This window comes from Amphiura filiformis, chromosome 12, assembly GCF_039555335.1.
Source record: "Amphiura filiformis chromosome 12, Afil_fr2py, whole genome shotgun sequence".
In the NCBI taxonomy this organism is placed as follows: Eukaryota; Metazoa; Echinodermata; class Ophiuroidea; order Amphilepidida; family Amphiuridae; genus Amphiura; species Amphiura filiformis.
The window spans coordinates 22,635,394-22,657,419 of record NC_092639.1 but is presented as its reverse complement, the minus strand read 5'-3'; the positions used below and the strand labels follow the sequence as shown (position 1 = coordinate 22,657,419).

The 22,026-nt window shown below is 36.0% G+C and overlaps 2 protein-coding genes across 2 annotated transcripts in view; both read right to left on the bottom strand.

Annotated features, from left to right (window-relative positions):
- Positions 1-506: 506 nt before the first annotated feature.
- On the bottom strand, positions 507-20,694 carry LOC140165953 (transportin-3-like). The gene is made up of 5 exons (XM_072189294.1): positions 20,542-20,694; positions 18,916-19,083; positions 15,518-15,630; positions 13,976-14,032; positions 507-971 (listed from the first exon to the last, which is right to left on the bottom strand). Exons 2-5 carry the CDS (start codon positions 18,967-18,969, stop codon positions 941-943), a joined length of 255 nt encoding a protein of 84 aa, XP_072045395.1. The 5' UTR covers positions 18,970-19,083; positions 20,542-20,694; the 3' UTR covers positions 507-940.
- LOC140166706 (transportin-3-like) overlaps positions 20,612-22,026 on the bottom strand; it is a 31,978-nt gene continuing 30,563 nt past the window's right edge. Inside the window, exon 18 of the mRNA XM_072190205.1 lies at positions 20,612-20,698. Coding sequence (XP_072046306.1) covers positions 20,612-20,698 — 87 coding nt within the window. The remainder of the gene's footprint in view (positions 20,699-22,026) is intronic.

Sequence of the window (22,026 nt, the reverse complement as noted above, 5' to 3'; positions counted from 1 at the left end):
AATACGATTAATGTCCTTCTGGTATCAAATAATTTTGATTTTTTTAAATTTTGCAATACAAATTTTATGGCAAATTATTAAAAATTTATATTTTTGACATTTAAACAGCTCCTCAAAGTAAAATAATAATGATATGTACTTAAAGTATAAATCTAATGATATGTGTTTTCTTGTAAGGTGCTCTGCACTTTAATTTGTAGAGCGCCATAGAAATGTTTTCATAATAATAACAATAATAATAACAGCAGTGACTCCTCCACTAAGCAGTCCCAGAACAACGCCAAATATGGATTAAAAGACCTTTGACCTTGGATGTACAACAGCATGTTATGATCTAATGGGAAACTGTGGACATCAACAAACACCATTTCTATCATAAAGGCAACGGCCGATATAATTTGAAACCACATAAATTACTAGAGTTGGTTCTTCTCTTGGATTTGGACCAAGCTTTAGAATATCGACTGTTGCGCTTTTGAAATAAAACAAACCAGAAATTTATCACCCATTGTAAAGATATGGCACATGTACCGAATACATGTACATACACTGGCTGACCTTGTGGATTTCCTGGCCCAGCCATGCTAACCACATAAGGAGATTATACGATTAACCTAGTGCAGCTATTGTCATAGCAGGGTATTATTATGTAATACTGCTGATCCATATTTAGCGTTCTCTTGGACTGCTAAGTCATGTTGTCAATTCTCATTGTCGATGTCCTGGGTTAGTCTTCAGAAATGTTTTCCTCTTATGATCTTCATTTTTCTTCTTGTATGTCTGGCTGGATCTCTCTTCATCTTCCAGGAGATCGGTTTCACAAAGGCCCACCTGTGCAGGTTAAATGGAATGTGCCACTGTTGGGCTCTTCCACCAATTAACCAACACTCCCTCCAAACAATTTTATAATCAATTGAGAGGATTTGGACAAATTTTTAATTTACAGAAGAAATTTCAATCTGGATTTCCAACTGTGAAAAAAATAGTACAAATTTATGGAAGATCTTTAAAACAAGTTTGTATTGCAAAATAATTGCTATAAATATGAAATTTTGATTGGAAATCACAATTATTTGTATTTTTTCAAAATGACGATTTGAATGGTTAAGTTTGGTTGGCATTCTTGGTGGGAGTATTAAGCAATGATGGATTTGTCAGTTATATTATAGCAGGCTAACAAGCTGTATCAAGGTAAAGCATACATCGATACAATTTTTGAATTGTTTCATTCTCATGCAGCAATAGGCCTATAGTTGCACAGCCACATTCCTTAAGGTGGTACTACACCCCCTGGTAAATTTTGTGACTAATTTTGCATTTTGCTCAAAAAATGACTACACACTGGTAAACAAAGGTGACAAGGGATCCAATTACTTTACTGAAATTTCAGTGATTCACGACAAGTGGTTCCTTATGTTAAGAAATGAGGTACATTCTAGCGTACCTCTTTTCTTATCATAGATAATGTACCGCTTGTCTTGAGTCACTAAAATTCCAGTGAAGTAACTGGATTCCTTGTCCCTATAATATACATAACTTTTGTTACCAGTGTATTATTATTTTTTGAGAAAAATGCAAAAATAGTCACACAAATTTATCAAGGGGTGTAGTACCACTTTTATTCAATTAAAATATGACTCAGCAGCAGAGAGACGTATCTGTGTATGATTGCCCGTGCTATGCCTGAATTGGCTCAATGCTCAATTTGAGTGGAATTGTATTATACACCATGCATAAAGCGCTCCACAGACTCCGAGTATTGTACGTACAATATTGTATGTACCATATATACGTTATTTAATCTATTGCCATTCTATTTCCAGTAATATTTAAGTTCTATGAATGTTTGATGACGAAAAATCGATAATATGTTACATACAATATCTAGCAGAAATATATTATCGATTTTTCGTCATCAAACATTCGTTAGAACTTAAACATGGCTGGAAATAGAATGGCAATAGATTAAATAACGTATATATGTTACATACAATATTGTACGTACAATAAAAAGTCTGAATACTGCTTAAGTGAAACCATGCACAGGCAATTCAGACATAATAAGGTATATTGTCTTTTTCCTTGAGCCTGGTTAGGACTCAAGTGTGTTCTGCATGGGGCGACCATTTAAATAAACAGAACTTGGTCAGGACGGAAAACTGGATCCAAAAGGGGCTGATTTAACATTAAAATTCCATTTTCCCCCAACCCTCTGTTTATATCAATAAAGGTGGATCTTTTTGAAGAACTTAGATGTAGCCTGCTGTTACCTATCTGAATCCAGATGGTTTATGCCAGTCTAAGCATGACTACCATTAACAGATCTAGTGTGCTTTCAACTTCTTGTTTGTTCAGTCGTGCACCCTTGACTTAAATGTTTCATGCCACCTTGAAACAGGACTAATATAACAGATCTGGACTATCCCATATGTTTTCACCCTCTGGCTTGTTTGGTTATTCAAATCATAGACTCAATTTACCTGGTTGTCAAACTTCCTACAGTGTACCTATCATATAGGTTATAGTGCCTATATTATTAGTAAGAGGATATAACAAGACTGTATATTTTCCTGTATTTTGACATAATATAGTTTATCATTGTCATTTAACCCATATATATACGTCCTGCAAGTCACAATCTCTTTGCAACTGGAGCGACAACCCAAAGCCACACAGTGTAAGTAACATATAGAAACTTGGTCAAAATATATACAAAATGTTTGTGACGGAAAATGCACATGCAATCAACCTATTAGTATTATAAGTCACATGCATGGTTTGGTTGGCCAGACCAGAGAAACACCTCTGGCTACTGGTTGCTGATGGTGTGCTTGGCACCTAAGGGGTCTGGGGTTTGAATACAACGGGAAAGAAACCACTTCTTTGCTCATTTTCTTCCTTTAAAACTTCTTTCTTTTCTTCCCCAGCACCAAAAAGCCCCGTCAGCATACTACCCGGAGCGTGCGCCCGTGCAATTATACAATATTTGTGCACACCTTGTGTCTTACTAATGTTTGCTCTGTTTGGTTCTTAATATCTAGGAGTGGATTGGTATTGCCCACCTAAATTAATTTGTAAGTAATAGAATTTATGTACGAGTGATTTCAAACAAATATTGATTGTCTTGAATTTGTGTATTGGTCAAAATATAATCACTCAGTGATAGATCATTCCACTCATCCATTCCAGTTTGTGGAATTGTGGAACAATTTATCTTTAACTTTGTGATTATATTTTGACCATGATCACACTCACAGACACTTAATATTTGAATATTTAAAAATCCCGTTTTACTGATATGGCTGACTAGTGTAGATTTTTGCAGCATAAGATACTTTCTGAAAACTGTCATCTTCTCTTTTATTTCTTGCATTGTATTCACAAGCATTCATACATTGTTTCTTCTCAATTTTATTTCTGACAAATCAATTTGACATAAGTAAACATGTTTACGTACACAATAATTACAATTGACCAAGTCTTGGTCTTAAAAAGAAAATAATACACAATAAAAAAGCGATAAAAGATGACAATGATTTTAAGTACATAATATCAAAACTATTTAGGATGATGTGCCTAATAATGCAATTTTATGGATCAAAGGCAGAAAGTTATAGATCTCCACTGGCTGCGGTATGAATTATTCAATTATACTAGAAATTTCTTAACCAATGATTGTGTAGTTGCCATTTAATAACAACAGGAATTTTAATTTTCTGTGTAACATTTCCACCTCTTTTGATCCTTTGAGGTAACTTCTTAGGCCAAGAATAATATTAGTTTCCTTTACTGCAATGCCAAGAAATTCATTTAAATAGCCAACACAATAAAAAAATTCAATTATTCTAAGATAACAAGAATCTTTTGCGAGTTAAGCATGTGCAATAAAACAAGAGTGAATCCTTTTCATCTTTGGAAAACTGTACTTGATCAGAACCCTGGTGTTAAGAAAAATAGATGGCACTTTCGATGAAGAGCATCACTTGCTATTTACGGTTTCTGATGGGGATTGCAAATGAGAACCTTCTAAAATATTATTATGCTATATGCATAATTTTATTAATTTCCACTATACATGGGGACCTGTTATGATCACACATTAGACACTGACCTAGACAGCATAGGCGTAGATCCCAGGGGATGGGGGATAAATCCCTCCCAATATTTTGATAGGGGTACAATCATCCCCCCAAGTTGATGCCTGTATGTGGGTTTCTGACCAAATTAACCTCAGTGTCAATTTTTGCATGCTTTGCACAAATTTATTCCACTTTTGCACCAGTTTAGCTTCAATATTCCAACATTTTTGCATGCTTTGTGTGCATTTCTACTAAAAGCTTATTTTGTTGCCAAAAGGGGCTGCATTCCCTATACTTTCATGAAATCCCCCCCCCCATGTCAAAAAGAAATCTACACCACTGCTATACACGTAAAATCACAATAGTCAATTCAATTCCATTCTTTAATCAAAACTCACCGCTGTCAACTCTTATCTGAATAGGATACCGGTACACAATAGGACAAACATCTCACAAGTGTGGCCAAGCCATGAATATAGTTTCCCCATAATTTGTAATAATGCAATTGTATTCTTTAATAGGAGCCTCTTCACCACATTTGTTACAAGGTAAATGTCTCATTTCACAACTGATACATTGTCTAGACATGTTATCAAACTTGTTACTTGAAACCAAATGTACTTAATGGACCAGACAACTAAATAAATATAGAGCATCCTAGGCCACATTTGGGTTTGTCATAAATGAATTAAGAACATTATATGGACTACAAAAATGTGAGTTCCTACCCCAAACAGGTGCTTGACACACTTGTATATCAAAATATGTTACTTGAGTCTAAAAATAGTATAAGTTGGGAGATGCAGTCACATTTGTGTCACATTAAGATTTTATATAAATCTGGACCATACATTTTGTACGGGATTCATGAGGTAACATGGCTTAAAGTGACAATTCCTAACTTTATGTATCTTATTTTTCTTTTGCAAGTTTTCAAAGTTAAATCAGCGAAATACATTTTAATCATATTATGAACATCCTGATGTTACACATTATGCTCTCTTCAAGTCAAAATCCAGTGTATTTCATGATAAATCATTGCATGGCAGATACAATTTTACTTTTGCAGTGGACTGATTCTAAAACATACAGAAATTTCAACTTTACACATGTTATGATTATATAGATTTGCCCTACACATGTATCACATCAATAGTACTGAAAGCAATTCCATTCTTTAACAGGTGGCTCTTCACTACACTTGTTTCAAAACAATTGTGGTCCAAGCCATAATTATAATAATGCAATTGTATTCTTTAATAGGTGACTCTTCACCACACTTGTTACAAGGTAAATGTCTCATTTCACAACTGATACAATGTCTCGACTATATCAAACTTGTTACTTGAAACCAAATGTAACTTAATGGAACAGACAACTAAATAAATATAGAGCATCCTAGGCCACATTTTGGGTTTGTCATAAATGAATTAAGAACATAATATGGACTACACAAATGTGAGTTTTGTCCCTACCCCAAACAGGTGCTTGACACACTTGCATATCAAAATATGTTACTTGAGACTAAACAAAATAGTACAAGTTGGGAGATGCAGTCAGTTTGGTCACAAATGCATTAATATTTTCATAGCTTCATGAGGTAACATGGCTTAAAGTGACAATTCCTAACTTATTTTTACTAATTACTAAAATCTTATTTTACTAATTGCAAGTTTTCAAAGTAAAATCAGCAGAATACATTTTAATCATAATTATTATGAACATCCTGATGTCAGACATTATGCTCTCTTAATTGCAGTGTACTTTGTGATAAATCATTGCATGGCAGATACAATTTTACTTTTGCAGTGGACAGATTCTAAAAACATACAGAAAGTTCAATATTACACCTGTTATGATTATATAGATTTGCCCTACACATGTATCACATCAGTAGTACTGAAAGCAATTCCATTCTCAGAGGCTCCGGAAGATGTTAAATATTGGGGGGCACCCAATGGTGCCTGGCCAAAATTATTGGGGGGCCCAATGGTAATTTTCCATAGACATCCAAATTATTGGGAGCCCCCCGGTTCCGGAGCCACTGATTCTTTAACAGGTGGCTCTTCACAACACTTGCTTCGAAACATAATTGTGGGCCAAGCCATCAATAGTTTCCCCATAATTTGTAATAATGCAATTGTATTCTTTAATAGGTGCCTCTTCACCACACTTGTTAAGGTAAATGTCTCATTTCACAACTGATACAATGCCTAGATATGTTAACATATCAAACTTGTTACTTGAAACCAAATGTAACTTAATGGAACAGACAACTAAATACATATAGAGCATCCTGGGCCACATTTGGGTTACCAGCTTTTATGAGTTAAGGGTGTATGATATAATTGATACCCTCACCTCAAATTTTTCCTCATCAAAACTGAGATTTTAGTACAGTAAAATCTTCATATTTTCCTCATTACTCCAGTAAAATTTAATGCTCCTGCCCCAGATGTTTCATTTAGATGATGTGAAAAAAATATGGTAAAAATTGGAAACAACCACCAGAAGTATGTAATATCTCAAGACATTGTTATACACATATTTGCTTCTCATATCAAAACTGCTGGAGTAACAGACCTGTAACCAGGATTTATTTGGGGGAATGGCTGATTTTGAAAAAGTGGATAAGGGGGGATTTTGAAAAAGTGGACTTTTTCCCAAAATTTGGGACCTTTTTTGACCAAAAAGGCATAAATAAAACCCTTTATTTCTTTGGTCAAAATAGGGGACTTTTTTGGCGCCACCTTCTTACAGGCTTGTGGAGCAATATAAATTTTTGAAACCGTTTGAATGGTATGCCTCAATGTATCATATGATAGAAAACAAAAAATATTGGACCACCCGCCTTTAAGAAAATAAAGACTACTACTTGTTTTGTTCCTGCCCTTAACAGGTGTTAGACACACTTGCATATCAAAATATGTTACTTGAGACAAAACAAACTATTCTGGATAAGTTGGGAGAATACATACTGTCACAAAACTTACTGCAAGTTTTGTTACAAATGCTTTAAGATTTTAAAAAAGGTCTGGACCATATCGGCTGCATGACATAACACAGCTTTAAGTGGCATTTCCAAACTTGGCACTTATTTTGCTGAAGTTGTAAGTTTTTGAAGTTCTCATATTTCGGTTGATTTCAAAAGAGCTGACCCTTACTTGTAATTAGACGGGGCAAAGTCAATTTTGAGTTTCCAGTCACATATTTTCAGAAAGCAAGGCAGGCAATTATTTCATTATTCATTATAATCTATTCTGGGGAGGACCAAGAAAAAACAACATTATTTTCTACTTATTTTTGTGTATATACATATTCTGACAGTCTGACATCCAGGTTTTTGCTCCATCTATCTCTCTTACTCCCCAGACCTGGAGTGAAACCATGCATTGGAGTGTATAGGGAAATTACAGTTTTTACTCATTCTTTCCAGTTTGACACAATGAATTAACATTTTCATGAACAGAAATTGAGAGAATATCAAACTGGACAATACTTTACAGGTTGTAACTCTTTCATGAAAAGGATTAGCCTACTGTTTCAAATTATTTTAACTATCCCATTCACCACAACAGCAATCTTTCACTCCATTATCAGAGGGAGGTTGAGCAAAAACACTGGAATAGCCAAGAAAGTACCAGCCACACCATCATCAGAGGGAGGATGAGCAAAAGCACCTGAATATCCTGAAGAAAGTAAGACAACACTCTGACCGACAGAATACAGTGCTGAATTTCTCAGGATGGAGCTTCTTGAATTTCTGGTTAATAATTAAGACATTGAACGGAAAAACCCTGTAGAAAATGACATAATGTAATGTGGTCAAGAAAGATGCATTTTATTCATAAATATCTATAATAAATTACTGAGTTTGGCGACTTGGTAAGGCTAAAAACTTCTACGTTTTACATTATTTCGGAAAACGGATTTTTGCGTTGCGTAGAGTAAAGTTGTCCGCACCCCAATAAAACGTCCAATTTTGTTTTTGTTTACGTTAAGGGTGTCAAATTATGTTAATTAGTTTCAAAGCCACTACCAGAGCACCTCCATGCTAAAACTTTTCAGGCCAACACAATACACTAATGTTGACCAGAGAAGATCCTGTCATCGGTGTGAGGATATTATGCCTGTAGTCTCAACTATTACATGACACAGTAGAAATATGCCTGTAGTCTCAAACACAGTAGAAACTCAATTAACATCTATTGTTTATTCAACTAATTTATCAACATTAGCATGTATTCTGTGTTTTTATTGAGAACCTATAGTCAACAGTAGAGTGTTTGTTTATTGAATTAGTTTGTAAGTGAAACTTTTGAAGGACAAATTAATCAGGGTTGCAAAAAAAAAATCATAACTTTATATGAAATAGAGTGTAAGGAAATGTGAATAAAATTATTTCAGCTGCACAGTGGTGTAGCCAGGACTTTTTCAGAGAGAGAGAGAGAGAAAGAGGGGGGGGGGCAAGGCAAATTTCATGGGGGGGGATTGTCACAAATGGACTATAAGAGTACGACAAATTTATCCAAAATGGGCTAACAAATAAAAAGTACAACAAATGCATAGAAATCTACAATATCAGATCAGCCAGCAGGCCACAGGGGCCAAGAGGGATGTGAATAAAATTGTGTTTCATCTGCTCAGTGATGTAGCCAGGACTTTTGCATGAGGCGGGGGCAGCAAGCTACATTTCAAGGTGGGGAACAAACTTGGATGAAAATGATAAAAAATGAGCTAAAAGGTACAACAAATTTGTCCAAAATGGGCTAAAAAGTACTGTAGAAACAAATGCATAAAAATCTTAAATAGCAGAGCGGCCAGCATCCCACAGGGGCAAGACTTCTCACGGAGTCACGGTGGATATGATATGGTGGCAAGAAGACTTGCTTCGATCATGATCTAATTGCAATTTCAAGCCATTGATTTATATGGAAAAGATACTAAATATTATACTTCTAAGTTCTAAACGATAATCTCCTCTCATACCATTAATCACATTAAATAAAACATTTACATGTACACAAAATATAACAAAATTTACCAACCGCGAAAGACCCTGATCGCGAAAGACGGGTGACCGCTAGTCTTGTTAAAAGACCACATTTTATTGAAGCAGTCGCAGCTAACCCTTGATATTCAAAATCTATTGCAATTAAATCTTATCATGATATTTTCTTTATTTAAACTTATATAGCAAGAGGCAGTTTCAAAGTACCTTTGGATTTTCCATACACACAATATTAAAAATTACTCATTTTGTGATAGGACAATAAATTTGCTTCCTAAGTTCCTTGTGGAAAAAATTGCTTTTAGGCAGGGGTTCTCTCAATTACAAATATTCATGGGCCATGAAAGCCCACACACAGTGGTGGTGCCAGTATTTTTTTTTGGGGGGGGGGGCATGGGGGAAAAGTGAATATCGTGGGGGGCAAAATCATCAAATTTTGCACAAAATTGCCATAAAAAGTGGAAATTTACGTGATTTGGGGGTTTTGCCTCAAAAGTGGGGCCTCCACTGCCCACACATATTTTAGGGGTACCTACATGTACTTGAGGGCCAAATACACATTTCTAACGCTTTTCTTCAGAGCAATTCAAGAGGCAAGGACAATAAGGTTAGCAGACCAGATTTGGCCCTCTAATAGGACAATGCTGGGTATTAAAGTTAAAAACTGAAAATTGCACATTCAAATTGTTTTTGAGTTTTTGGGAAAACAAACAAATCAACAAAAAGGAAAACAAAATGACCATTTATACACACAAATAAAAACATGGCAGATTTTCTCTTTTCCAACCATACATATTCATTAACCTCAAGTTTTGACAATCACTAATGGGCAATGATTATAACCAAATATTGCCCCTCTTCTCTATTCTGTAGTATTCAACACTATCTCTCATTTATAGTAGACTACAGTTTCTGCCAGAGAAGAACGGCAGTTGTTTACATTTTGAGAGTGTGCACAGCGTAAAAACGGAAGCGGAGTTTTGATTGGCTGATTCAATCGTCTGACAATCATTACAACAGACGTGGTAATCTGATTGATCCATTTCGCGTCAAAACGTTCCCTGTCCCTCATTAACAGGGCGCTTGCGTCAATCTGAGCAAGGGACTGCCGTTCTTCTCTGAAACCGAGTGTAGTGAATGTTTCATGGTTTTAGTAAACATTAATCGCCGACTTAAGTCTGTACAAACAAAATGAATTTTTACTAAAGCTATAAAAAACATGGTACCGTAAGCTTAAATACATACTTCAATGTAGCGCGGTATCTTTGTCCATGGGAACATGTTTATTTGCATGATTACTCGTATTTAAAGCCTTAATATATGATTTCGGTCAAATTTTAATTTGGTTATTCTTTGCCAAATATTATGAAATATTATTAGTACCATACCAATTAGGAGTAAGTTGGAACATGTGCAAAAAATTGACCAAACTCATTTTAAAAGATCATATATTATGGCTTTAATATCGAAATTTATCAATAGGCAATGAAGTCAGGGCTGTCAACTCTCACGCATTGGCCGCGAGTCTCACGCATTGGGTCATTTACTCATGGTCTCACGCCAAGGTAGTATAATCTCACTCCTCAAGTAGTAAATCTCACACAAAATGCTGGAAAATGAGTAAAATCTCACGCATCGTCAAAATAATTTGTTGTCCCTAACCCCCCAGAATTTGTCAGATTCTCGAACGCCATGGCTCAAATACTCATGGATCAAAATGAACATTGTAGTAAACAAATCCCGGTACGGCTCTGTCTCACGCCAAGCAATTCCAAAAAGTTGACAGCCCTGAATGAAGTAGTACACTACTCCATAGTGAACTTCATTTTTTATCATGGAACTGACAAGACAAAGTGACAGCACCATGTCATGATATCATCATTTATTTCTAACTGAGCTTATGCTGTATATAGTGCTGTTGAATCCATTTGGCTTTATACTGTCCAAGTCATGTATGGAGTGGACTTTCCACTAGCCCATTTGAAGACATAGTTTCTGGCCAAGAAGAACAGCAGGTTGTTTACATTCTGAGAGTGTGCACAGCGTAAACACAAAAGTGGGGTTCTGATTGGCTGATTCAATCATCTGACAATCCTGTAATCTGATTGGCCCAATTCGCGTCAAAACGTTGGTCAACGCACACAAAGCTCTGCGTATGTCCCTCATTATACAGGACGCTCGTGTCAAACTGAGCAAGGGACTGCCGTTCTTCTCTGAAGCCGAGTGTAATGTAACATCCTCAAGTTAAACAAGTCTAAAAATGTTCTAAATCATGTGATTTGATTAAAATTTATTAACAATTAACAAAACGTTCATATTCTTAATGGCAGTTTTTAAACCCATCCTGATGAAATTAAAAGTGACAAGTCCACTTGTTAAACTGGCAATCACCCTTTAAACTGTTGCATGTATCCCTCAAACAGAGGAGAAAAGAGGACTGCAAAGTAGTCCGATGTGGTACTTTGTACTCACTGCATTTCACAATGAAACTAATGTTTTTATGTTAAATAGCATTAGTGGCATAGAAAGGGCATGCAATCAAATAGCAATGAAAATTATGGCCTAGCCAAAGCTGCATTAAACACTGGGATTTTTTCCATGAATGCTGTTTGATCCAAATCGAACTGCTTAAAGTTTTATATACAAATGCTGGCACACTTTGAGTACCTAATGTAATTCATCACCACTATCCTGGATCTAAGTGTTCATGAGAGCACTCTAGACAGGGTTGCCGAGAAGCGAGGCCGAAGGCCGTGACCTCGGCTATGTGGGGGGGGGGGGCTCGGCGAAGGCGAACAACGAGGCCTCGCTGTTAATAGATTTTAACCTATGCTGATAGTCATTTTTGAAGAACTAAGTCACATGCATGCAGAAACAGCAACTACGACATCAGTTTCAAAATGAGACCCGGAGTAGATAATCCCCTAATAATTGTAAAAGTAATATATTGAATAATATTTTGCTCTGAAAAATTTTCCTTGAAACATTTTCTCTTGTTTTTATTTTGCTAAATGCAAGTTTTCTTCATTGACTGTATCATATTAAACAGCCCTATAATATACATAGATAATATAAAGTATAGGTCACAAGGGCAGCCATTTTAGAACCATGAACCCAGTGGCAGCTACACACACAAACAAATTATTTGGGACATTTTAGTGAATTTTACATCAACAGCTTCCTGCAAAATATCATATTATTGTTTCACATACAATGCACAAAACAATATTTATTAATACTTTTACATCGGACTCGAAAGAATTACAGATCTTTTCTTGTAATTAAGGTATACATTAGTAAAACTCAACCAAAAAATACAAATTTTCAGCAGAAAAATGGTGACATTTGCCATGTTGCCATTGAAACCTATAGGCAGACCACCCACTGAGTTTCTAGACTTACGCCAGATATCCAAGCTGAAAATGGCAACACATATTGTTAAAATCAACTTTACTATTATCTATGTATATGTATAAGGCTGCAAGATGAGGCATGTATCCTCGAAAATATCTCAAATTTATGTTATCTATTTTTAAGCATACCAATTCCTATATATATAACCTGTGGTAGTGTCCTACAAGAGTGCTCACCATGGCATAAAGAGAGGGCTTTGAACTGCAAAAAATTATATACTTCTCTGCAATGTGATCCGATAGTATGGGAAAAAATGTATAAACAACGCCCACTACAGTCAGTTTAATAGCCAGGGACAGTTTATAGTTGATCTGGGGTTCGACAGTATGAGACCGAATGTGAAAACATCGCCCTCTACAGCAGGAGCACAGCCTTCTTGGTGGGGGAACATTTGGGCAAAGACAAAAAAATCCCAGTTGCATCATTTTAACTTGATATTATTGATGGGATATACATATATCGGTTTTTTTTGCCTTCCCGATTTTCTGTTCCATTTTTTGTTAAAAGATTTCCTTTTTAGTCAGACTTTTCTCTTTCGTTTTTTTTTTGTCAGAACTCTGCCCCCCCCCCTCTGCCTATGCTACTGCTCTACAGTCAGTTTCATACAAAGGGTCAGTTTACAGTTATCTAGGATTCATCAGTATGAGAAAATATATGAAATATCACCCTCTATAGTCAGTTTAATACAAAGGGTCAGTTTATAGTTAATCTGGGATTCATCAGCATGCGAAAAACCAGAAAAATAACATTATTTCTCTTTCTGTTCAAATTACCAGACCAGCAATATGATATGATCACAATCAAATTTCAACCACTGAACCTCACAAGCTAGTCACACATGACCAATTAAGTGCTACTGCTATCGATGTATCGTTATCAAAGGTTAATAATAGTTCATTAATATTCATAATTAAAATGCATAGTTAAAAAGACAAAAAGGAATTTCCAACTTAAAACTAATATTTGTAATATTTTTTTACAGTGATTAGAAATGCAATGAAATAGCCGGTGTCATGATGATAGAAACTTGCATCTAACTAAAAATATGTCATTTCCTGCAAAGTTTATAACTCACACTTTTACAAGCATTACTAAATCTCAATCCAATATGGAGGAAGTTTGGCCACATTTTGTACAAAACACCACGAAAGAACATCTTCTCAAACACTCCTCCCGTCTTGCGTCAGATATCGTTGGTTGCCCTGTTTCCACTAATAAAAATAAATTATTTCCCGCCCCTAAAAACAATGTTCTCTTAAAACCGACAACATACAATTTTGTTTTGCACCACCCCATCAAGCTGAATGTAGCTGGTAAGCCACCATGCTTTTGTGTCAGTTTCAAACGTCTCAAGCAGCAGCCACGATGCAACAAGCAAGTCGTCTTCCAACTCATATAATATTCTTAATGGATTTATGCAGGTAGCAAATAATCATAGTCCGTTACATGTACAAGAGATGCTTGGTTTTACCTGAAGAGTCGACAGAAGTCTCTTACTGCATAGGTGACTGCTTTCAGTTCTTCAGCACTGTAGGGGATATATAAAAAAATTTTATGGCATGGTTCATTAATATTTTCAAGACAACATAAATCTTTTCTGTTTGACCTGAATGGCCACCCATACTTTTTGCATCTTCTCTGTTTTCTTTCTCATTTGGCCTGTTATATCACTCCTTATTTTTAGCTTCTGTTGAGAATCATACCAATATTTTCCACCAATATTGTTTTAAGTTGAATTTATAGTATACGCTGGCGAAGTGATGTAATAATCGGATTAACTACCATAGCAATAGGTCAAAACAATTTTTTAATATACTGCGCTGCACTGATACATTCATGCGGTACCTCTCCATTGAACCATATCATGCTGTTCACTTGCACCTGTAAGATTAGTATCTTAAAAGACTGATATTGTATTCAATCTATGGCTGCAGACATACACAGATGATGAGTAAAACCTGCTTGTAGTGCAACACGATATATTCAAAATTGTTTTCACCTATTGCTATGGTAGTTAAGGGCTGGGGTATGAACGTTTGGACAGTATTTATTGTGGGACATTAGAGCACATCAGATATATCGAATTGCATTCTGAATACGAAGAATGTCATTCTGATATCAAATAATTTTGATTTTTGAAATTCGCAATTTAATACACATTTTATGGCAAATCATTAAAATTGATATTTTGATACTTAACAGTACTTGAAGTAAACTTTATAAATCTGATGATTTATACTTAAAGTGTATGTAGGTGGGATGAAAAGCCGACGATCAATTGAAAATTTTGACCTTCGTATTGAAGATATGGATTTTTTTCCCAAAACACCAAAAAATATTTAGGTCTTTTGGGAAAAATCCATATCTTCAATATGAAAGGTCAAAATTTTCAATTGACTGTAAACTTTTCCTCCCTGCTACATACACTTTAAGAATATGTCATTAGATTTATATAATTTACCGAGGACTGTTATATATCAAAATTTGAAAAATATCAAATTTTTATAATTTGTCATAAAATTTGTATTATATTGTGATTTTCAAAAAATGAAAATTATTTGATATCAGAAAGACATGCTTCGTATTCAGAATGCAATTCGATAGGTCTGAGGTGCTCTCATGTCCCACAAAAAATACTGTCGAAACGCAATAAACGCTCATTTTAGATCCCTTAATCCGATTTATTACGTCACTTCGCCAGCGTATATTGCTTAGCGATAGTTTTTGGCCAATGAGGTAGAGCGATTTTTGTTGTGTACGTTACCTCATTGGTCAGGTGCCAATTGCTCGTCACTCAGCGATGCATATCAATTCAGTTTTTCTAAATGTCCTCCCTCTAAATCCAAACTACAATTACCGACATAAGCCTTACATAATCAGTGGTGCCAGGATTTTTTTGAGGGGCATGGGAGGGGGGGGGGGGCAAAGTGAATTTCAGGGGGCGGGGAAAAATCAATAAAAAGTGGATTCACATTTGATTTAAGAGCTACAAATTTCATGTTTCACAACTTACCTTGTGACTGCTTTGTGGAAATCTGTCAACTGTTTTTGCGTTGCGTTAATACGTCCATCAGAGTACTCAGCTGGCAGGGTTTTAAGAGCTACCTCTAACCATGTACACACAGACTACAATGAACAAGTAGAAACAAAAACATTGCAATAATTAGCACTGAATGTATTGTAAAGAAATGCCTTCCAATTGATTCCAATGAGCAAGATTCTTGATGTAATACCAAGTTTTATCTCAATTATTTGACATACCGTATTTCGTTACATTTTCCCAAGGGGGTCGTTTATTCAAGGTCAATTTAAGAACGATAATTCCCGTTAAAATCATTAGGTATACTTAAAACACACGCTAAAATGACGAACTATGAACTAGAAACACTGACTTCTGCACCTCCGGGTTTCCAATCCAGATTTTCGCCAATTATTGACGCTATTACCGACCATGTGGGCAACTTGGTAAGCTTACTACACAAGATAGCATGGAAATATCGGCATTTTTGAAACATCTTGGTTGAAAAAAGTGGTGGGGGGCGTTTATTTGAGGGGGGGTGACTATTTGACGAAATACGGTAAGTTTAAAAACATTCATCCATCTCAAGGTTATATGTAATGTATACATACATACATACAAACACATGCACACTTGAGTTAATTTACCGTAAAATTTGGTTCAAAATAAAAGACACCAAAGGAAAAGATATTTTTGAGATGTCTTAAAACAAGATGTATGGTTCGAAAATTGAAAGGTTTCCTTCAGAAAATTCTGACATATTACAGAAGCGTTAGCCTAATGGCGCACCTGGGCTCCTTTGCCTTGGGGTAAATTTCATGTACAAAAGGAGAGCTCCCTCCTCTAAAAATCCCAACAAGAATTAAGGGTATGTGCCCTTATTTACTGGTGAGATTTTTATGGGTTGGCACTTTTAGTTTATGTCTAAAATTCCAGTTATGTCAAGGGAGCCCATAGCGCCATTAGGCGAATGTTTATGGTATACTAAGTAAGATTGATTGCTACTAGTACTAGTAGTTCTCAAAAAACACTATGCATGGTTAGAAAATCAAAAGGTTTCCTTCAGGCAATGCTGTTTTACTTGGAATACATATTATACTAAATGAGATTAATTGATACTAGTATTCAGGACATCTTAATATAGTACCTTTTGTTTTGATCAAAATTAATAGTTTAATGCAATAAAGGAGGCCAAATGGTCCAAAAAGGTCTCAAAAAGAGAAAGGTATCAAAAACATTATGCATGGTTAGTAAATCAAAAGGTTTGCTTCAGGAAAAGGTCCTTACATGTAGCACTTTTATTCATCAAGTTTTTTTTTTTTTTTTTTTAAAAATGATGCAACAAATTATGCAAGTTTTGAGTTGTGCATAAATAATATAACATTTGGTAAATAATGACCTGCACGATACCAGATGTATAATTATTTTTAAATGCTTATTCTCAAACATCTCCTTTGAATGATAGGCTACATGTACATATATATGCATGCAGGCCTGCTGACTTTGCAAAAACAAAAAGTTCCTTTGGTCTGCAAGTAAAAATGTTGAAACATTCTTGTACAATGTACTGTAAAACACTTAAATTTCACAGGTACTTTATTTCGCGGATCGCCGATATTCACCATTTTCGTGAGTACTTAATTTTGCGAATCCAGGATTTTGTCACATTCCAGTAAATGACAGTAAACAGGAGGAGTCTACATCAAAGTTTCTGAAATCTTACCTATGCATGCCAGAGGCTTAACTTAAAATTAGCCTTACTTTGCTGGGTATTCCACCTTACCTTTTCTAAATTGAATGTTGGGATGTCTCTAAAATGAAATATGGCCATTTTTTGTAGGAAATAACATGCAAACTAGGATAAAATTGCAAAATACTTTTGCCCAAATAAACCCATTTCACTTAATCCCATATCAAGAATTATTCAGCATTGTAAGCTCTACATCTGTGCCAAATTTGGTGTATTTCCTATAAAAGAATGTAGGATTTCTCCAATATATCGCACAGTGCGGCTGGACGGTGGTGATCAAGGATCCATGTGTTATGATGCCTTTGTGCTGTAAATTACGCACATGCAGTTTTCGTCAATTTTCAGTAATAGCAAAACGAATCAAGCTATTTCCATCAAAGTCAATATAAGCAGGAGACATATGTGTCATTGTATTGCACTTATTAAAATTAGATACACTGTTCACTATATATTTTTGATATCAACATAGTGTAAATCATTCTGGGACACCCTGTATGTTAGAAAAATAATTTATGAAGCATGAATCACTAGGTTTATTTAAAACAAACTCATATTGACCATAAAAAAAACGAATAAAAACAGTCGTCTCTCAACACGCGATATTCAAAATTGTCTAGGGCAATGACGTCATGGTTATTTGTGCTCAACTGTTGGCAGCCTTCATTGTATTACTGGGACATCATTGCACCAGACAATTTTGGTGCCCCAGGAATTTCAATATATCGGGTGTTAAGACACAGCTGTTTTTATTCGTTTTTATGGTCAATATGAGTTGTTTGAAATAAAACCATGTGATTTGTGCTTGATAATAATTTTCCTAACATGTAAGGCATAATGTTTTGATTACCTGAGATTTTCTTTAAGTCTAGAATCACTTTATATTTTACTTATTTTTCGGTAAAATAAAATTTGTTAAATAACCAGGTAATTACCGATGTAAAATACCGATAATTTACCAATTTAGAACACTGACAATAATTTCTCTGGAAATATTACTAGAAAAAAAAATCCAGAATACTCGCATTGCTCACATTAAAAATCCAAAAACCTTACATTTCATTTCATTTCATTTTATTTAGGATTCAAACCAAGGATAAAAAACACAGAAAAGAATACATTTAAAAGCACACTTATTTCCACTGTGGTCCTTGATGAGCCTAAGACTTAAAGGTACAAAAGTAAAGAAATATTTGGATTGCACTTTACATATGATATTACACACATCAAGGTGGTACCACACCCCCTGACAAATCCCGTGACCAGTTTCGCACTCCTCCCAAGAAACAACCACACACCGGCAACAAAAAGCCATGCACACTACAAGGGCAAGGAGCCCAATCTCCCCACCGAAAACCCAGCGACTCAAGACCAGCGGCCCATCCCATATGTCAAGAAAAAGAGGTACATTCTAGTGGTACCTCCTTCCTAAAACAAAACAAATGCACCGCCCTCCTGAGCCACCGAAAATTCCAGCGCAGCAACCGGACACCCCCCCCCCACAACACACACGACTCCTCCCACCCATGCACGACTATCCCCCGAGAAAACTACAAAAATAGTCACACACCCATCAAGGGGTGTAGTACCATCCAGTAGAAACCTCACATCCCTGTTTCTACTGTCACACTTGAGAAACGCTTACCTGCCTATCTACTTGCATAAGATCAAAGAGAACCTCTGCATGGTCAGGCATCATATAGGATGGCAGATAGAAGACGCAGGCATCAATGATTCCATGCACTAGTGCAGCACCATGTTGCTTGATAAGGTTCTCTACTAAGGCTTTCCTTGTCTGGAAGTCTTCAGACTCCTGTTAATGCGGGGTAGAAACAAGATTAGAATACAGAGTTTTCAAATAGGAAACTTTTGAAAGACATAATACAGTCCAACCACTTTTATCTGGCCATGATGGGACTGGCCGGATAGGTGACAAATCTGGATAAGGAAATTACAAGTTCAGAGATGCCACAGAGTTGCTAAAACATTTCCTGAACATTGGTTTTCCATGCATTTATAATATGATAGATAAAGAGGTAAACATTAGTTTGTGGTTTGCATATTAAGGATAACAAACTAATTTTTTCTTAATTTTTTTACCAATTTTTTCTTCTTCAAATTAATAACTGTGAATGATCCTAGCACATCAGAATAAGTCCAGTGGTTCTCCAAAGTAAATAATTTTTTTTTTAAATTTTTTCTGGAAAATTTGTCAAATTTTCAAAAATCCGGTTTTCCGGAAAAGCGGCATCTCTGCAAGTTGTTATGCATAAGAGTGAAGCGCTTAATTTGGGACAAATAAAGATTACTCATGGGGTACTAACACTGCAAGATGGGTTTTGAGTGATATATAAATGAGTGAAACAGAAATAAATGTCCTTCCAAATGGTTCAGAGCATGAATTGAAGGTGTAAAAGTATTATGAACATGTTTTTCTACAAAGATCACGCAGCCCGATAACAGAGAGATCTGTATAAGCTCCAGATAAGAGAGGTTGGACTGTGTAATTTGTTATAGGGTGCAAAAACATGAACCTTGTCCACTCCTAAGTCTGTAATTTAGTTTGCAGTTTATACGGGTTAGTGTGGTGGTCTTCTCATTCGCCCCTCACCACCGCCGTCCGGCTTCAATTCCTTGCATTGCCACTTGTGAGTTTGGTTGCCGATCCATGCTCGTCCTGGCCGGCTTCTTGTGGGTGCTACGGTTTTCCTCCTGCTTCTAGTCCTAATATAAATTCAGCCCTCTTCCCATATCCCTGTCCCGTCATATTCGGTTGGCATACCTTTAATTCAGTAGCCTCTGAGCACTATTGAGCTTTGCGCAGCTTCAGCCGAATGTTATAAATACATATAGCGGAAAAACCTCATATGTACTTTTACTTTTTGCCCTTTTGAACATGGATGAAGCAAACCATTCAATATAAAGTCTACACCTACAAGGCTGTATCAATGTTCAAGGGCCAAAAGTAAATATGAGGTGTTTCCTGCATGTACTTTTGGCCCTTGAACATGGATGAAGCAACCTCTTCAATATAAAGTCTACACCTACAAGGCTTTATCCATGTTCAAGGGCCAAAAGTACATACAAGGTTTTTCCCGCCCAGTGACGATATGTATATGTATAAAGTCCACTATCATCCCCTTTGGGAATGTTTTTGCCTGCACCATCACAGTTATGCCCACAATTTAAACAAGTGTACAATATCAAATTACATCAGCACAGAATTGACAGTTTTATGTTTCCTGGATTTTATTCCTTGCTATCCCCTTACCCATTTGATTTGTCCTGAACGGATGAGTTCATGAAAAAATTTAGAGACAGATGCATTAGCGTCTCGATGGTCAAGTTTGGAGGCAGCTATTCAAGCACTGTATGATGGGCTCACGGCTGTCGACTGCAGAATAGCTGTGGGACATCTCTGTAAAAATCTGTCGATAAAACAAAATACAATGAATACAATGAGCTACATACAACTTGCATATAGTTACTTACATACACTTTCATACTATAATTTTGCTGAATAAAAAAAATTCTGAAAACCACACTGTGAACTCACACAACAAAAAACAACACTGAAATGAGACAAAATGTGTTTTTTAGTTGAAGTTCAATAACCACACACACACACACACAGAAAATAGGCCGAATGCCTGTGGAAATAAACCCCATGAGAACTACCTGCCAATTGGCCTAAAAGAAGTTTTCATTATCAATTGGACCAATCAGCAATATTGTTAGAAAAATTTCACCACACAAAAAAATTGGGGTGAATTATTTGCAAAGCTCCATTCTGATTGGTGATTAAAGTGAAGATATCATGTAATTGACCAATCAGAGGCAATGTTAGATCGGCAGGTAGTGCTCAGGGGTTAAGGCTAATCATTAACCCTAACAATATCTAATCTAACTAATCTAACAAAGCAAAACCACTGCACATACATGCATTCCACATAATGGGGTGACGTAATCACCAAAGGCATTTTATTCACATGGTTTTGTTGGCCCGGCCAGTGCAACACCCGATGCTTCCGGTCGACGAGGCATTGCTTGGCCCGCGGGGGGCCTGGGGTCAAAACCCTGTGGTACCATGGAACTATTTTGTTCACCTTCTCTCCTTTTTTGTTCCTTCTTTTTTTCCAATAGCCCTTTACAGGGTTAGGGTTAATTGACCTCTCTTCTCTTCATTGAGGCATATTTAAACCTCATAGAAATGCACAGTTAGCCTGTTTTGATACTGCCCAGGATTAGTGCTCAAAGCAGATAATAGCCACATGCTACAACACTGAAATATGCATTGAAACACCTCTGAAAATGTTTTCCACTGTTCTTTTGTTCCTAGACATTTTCCGTGTTACTCTTATATCTTCAGTGTGATTTGCAGTGTCATTGTTTCACTATGACAACTGCATTCTGTTAGTGTGGCTGTGAGGAGAACTGTTATCCCATGAGTTGACAATGTCAAGCAGTTGATATGTAAAGACTGCACAAAAAGTAACGCAGCTGTAGCGTCAGAACTAATAATTGTGTTCACAATATTTTAAGATAGAAATAAGAAGGATGGTTTATTTACGTGCATTTTGATACCCCATTTGTCCAATTTCGTTCATTATTATGTTTTGATGAATCCAAGTGTGTGAAAATATTGGATCAAAACATAATATTGATAAAATTGGGATGCTTTAGGCCCAATATTTATTGGTCGAGCTATGAGTTTTAAATATTGGACTCGACTACGCCTCGTCCAATATTTTAAAAC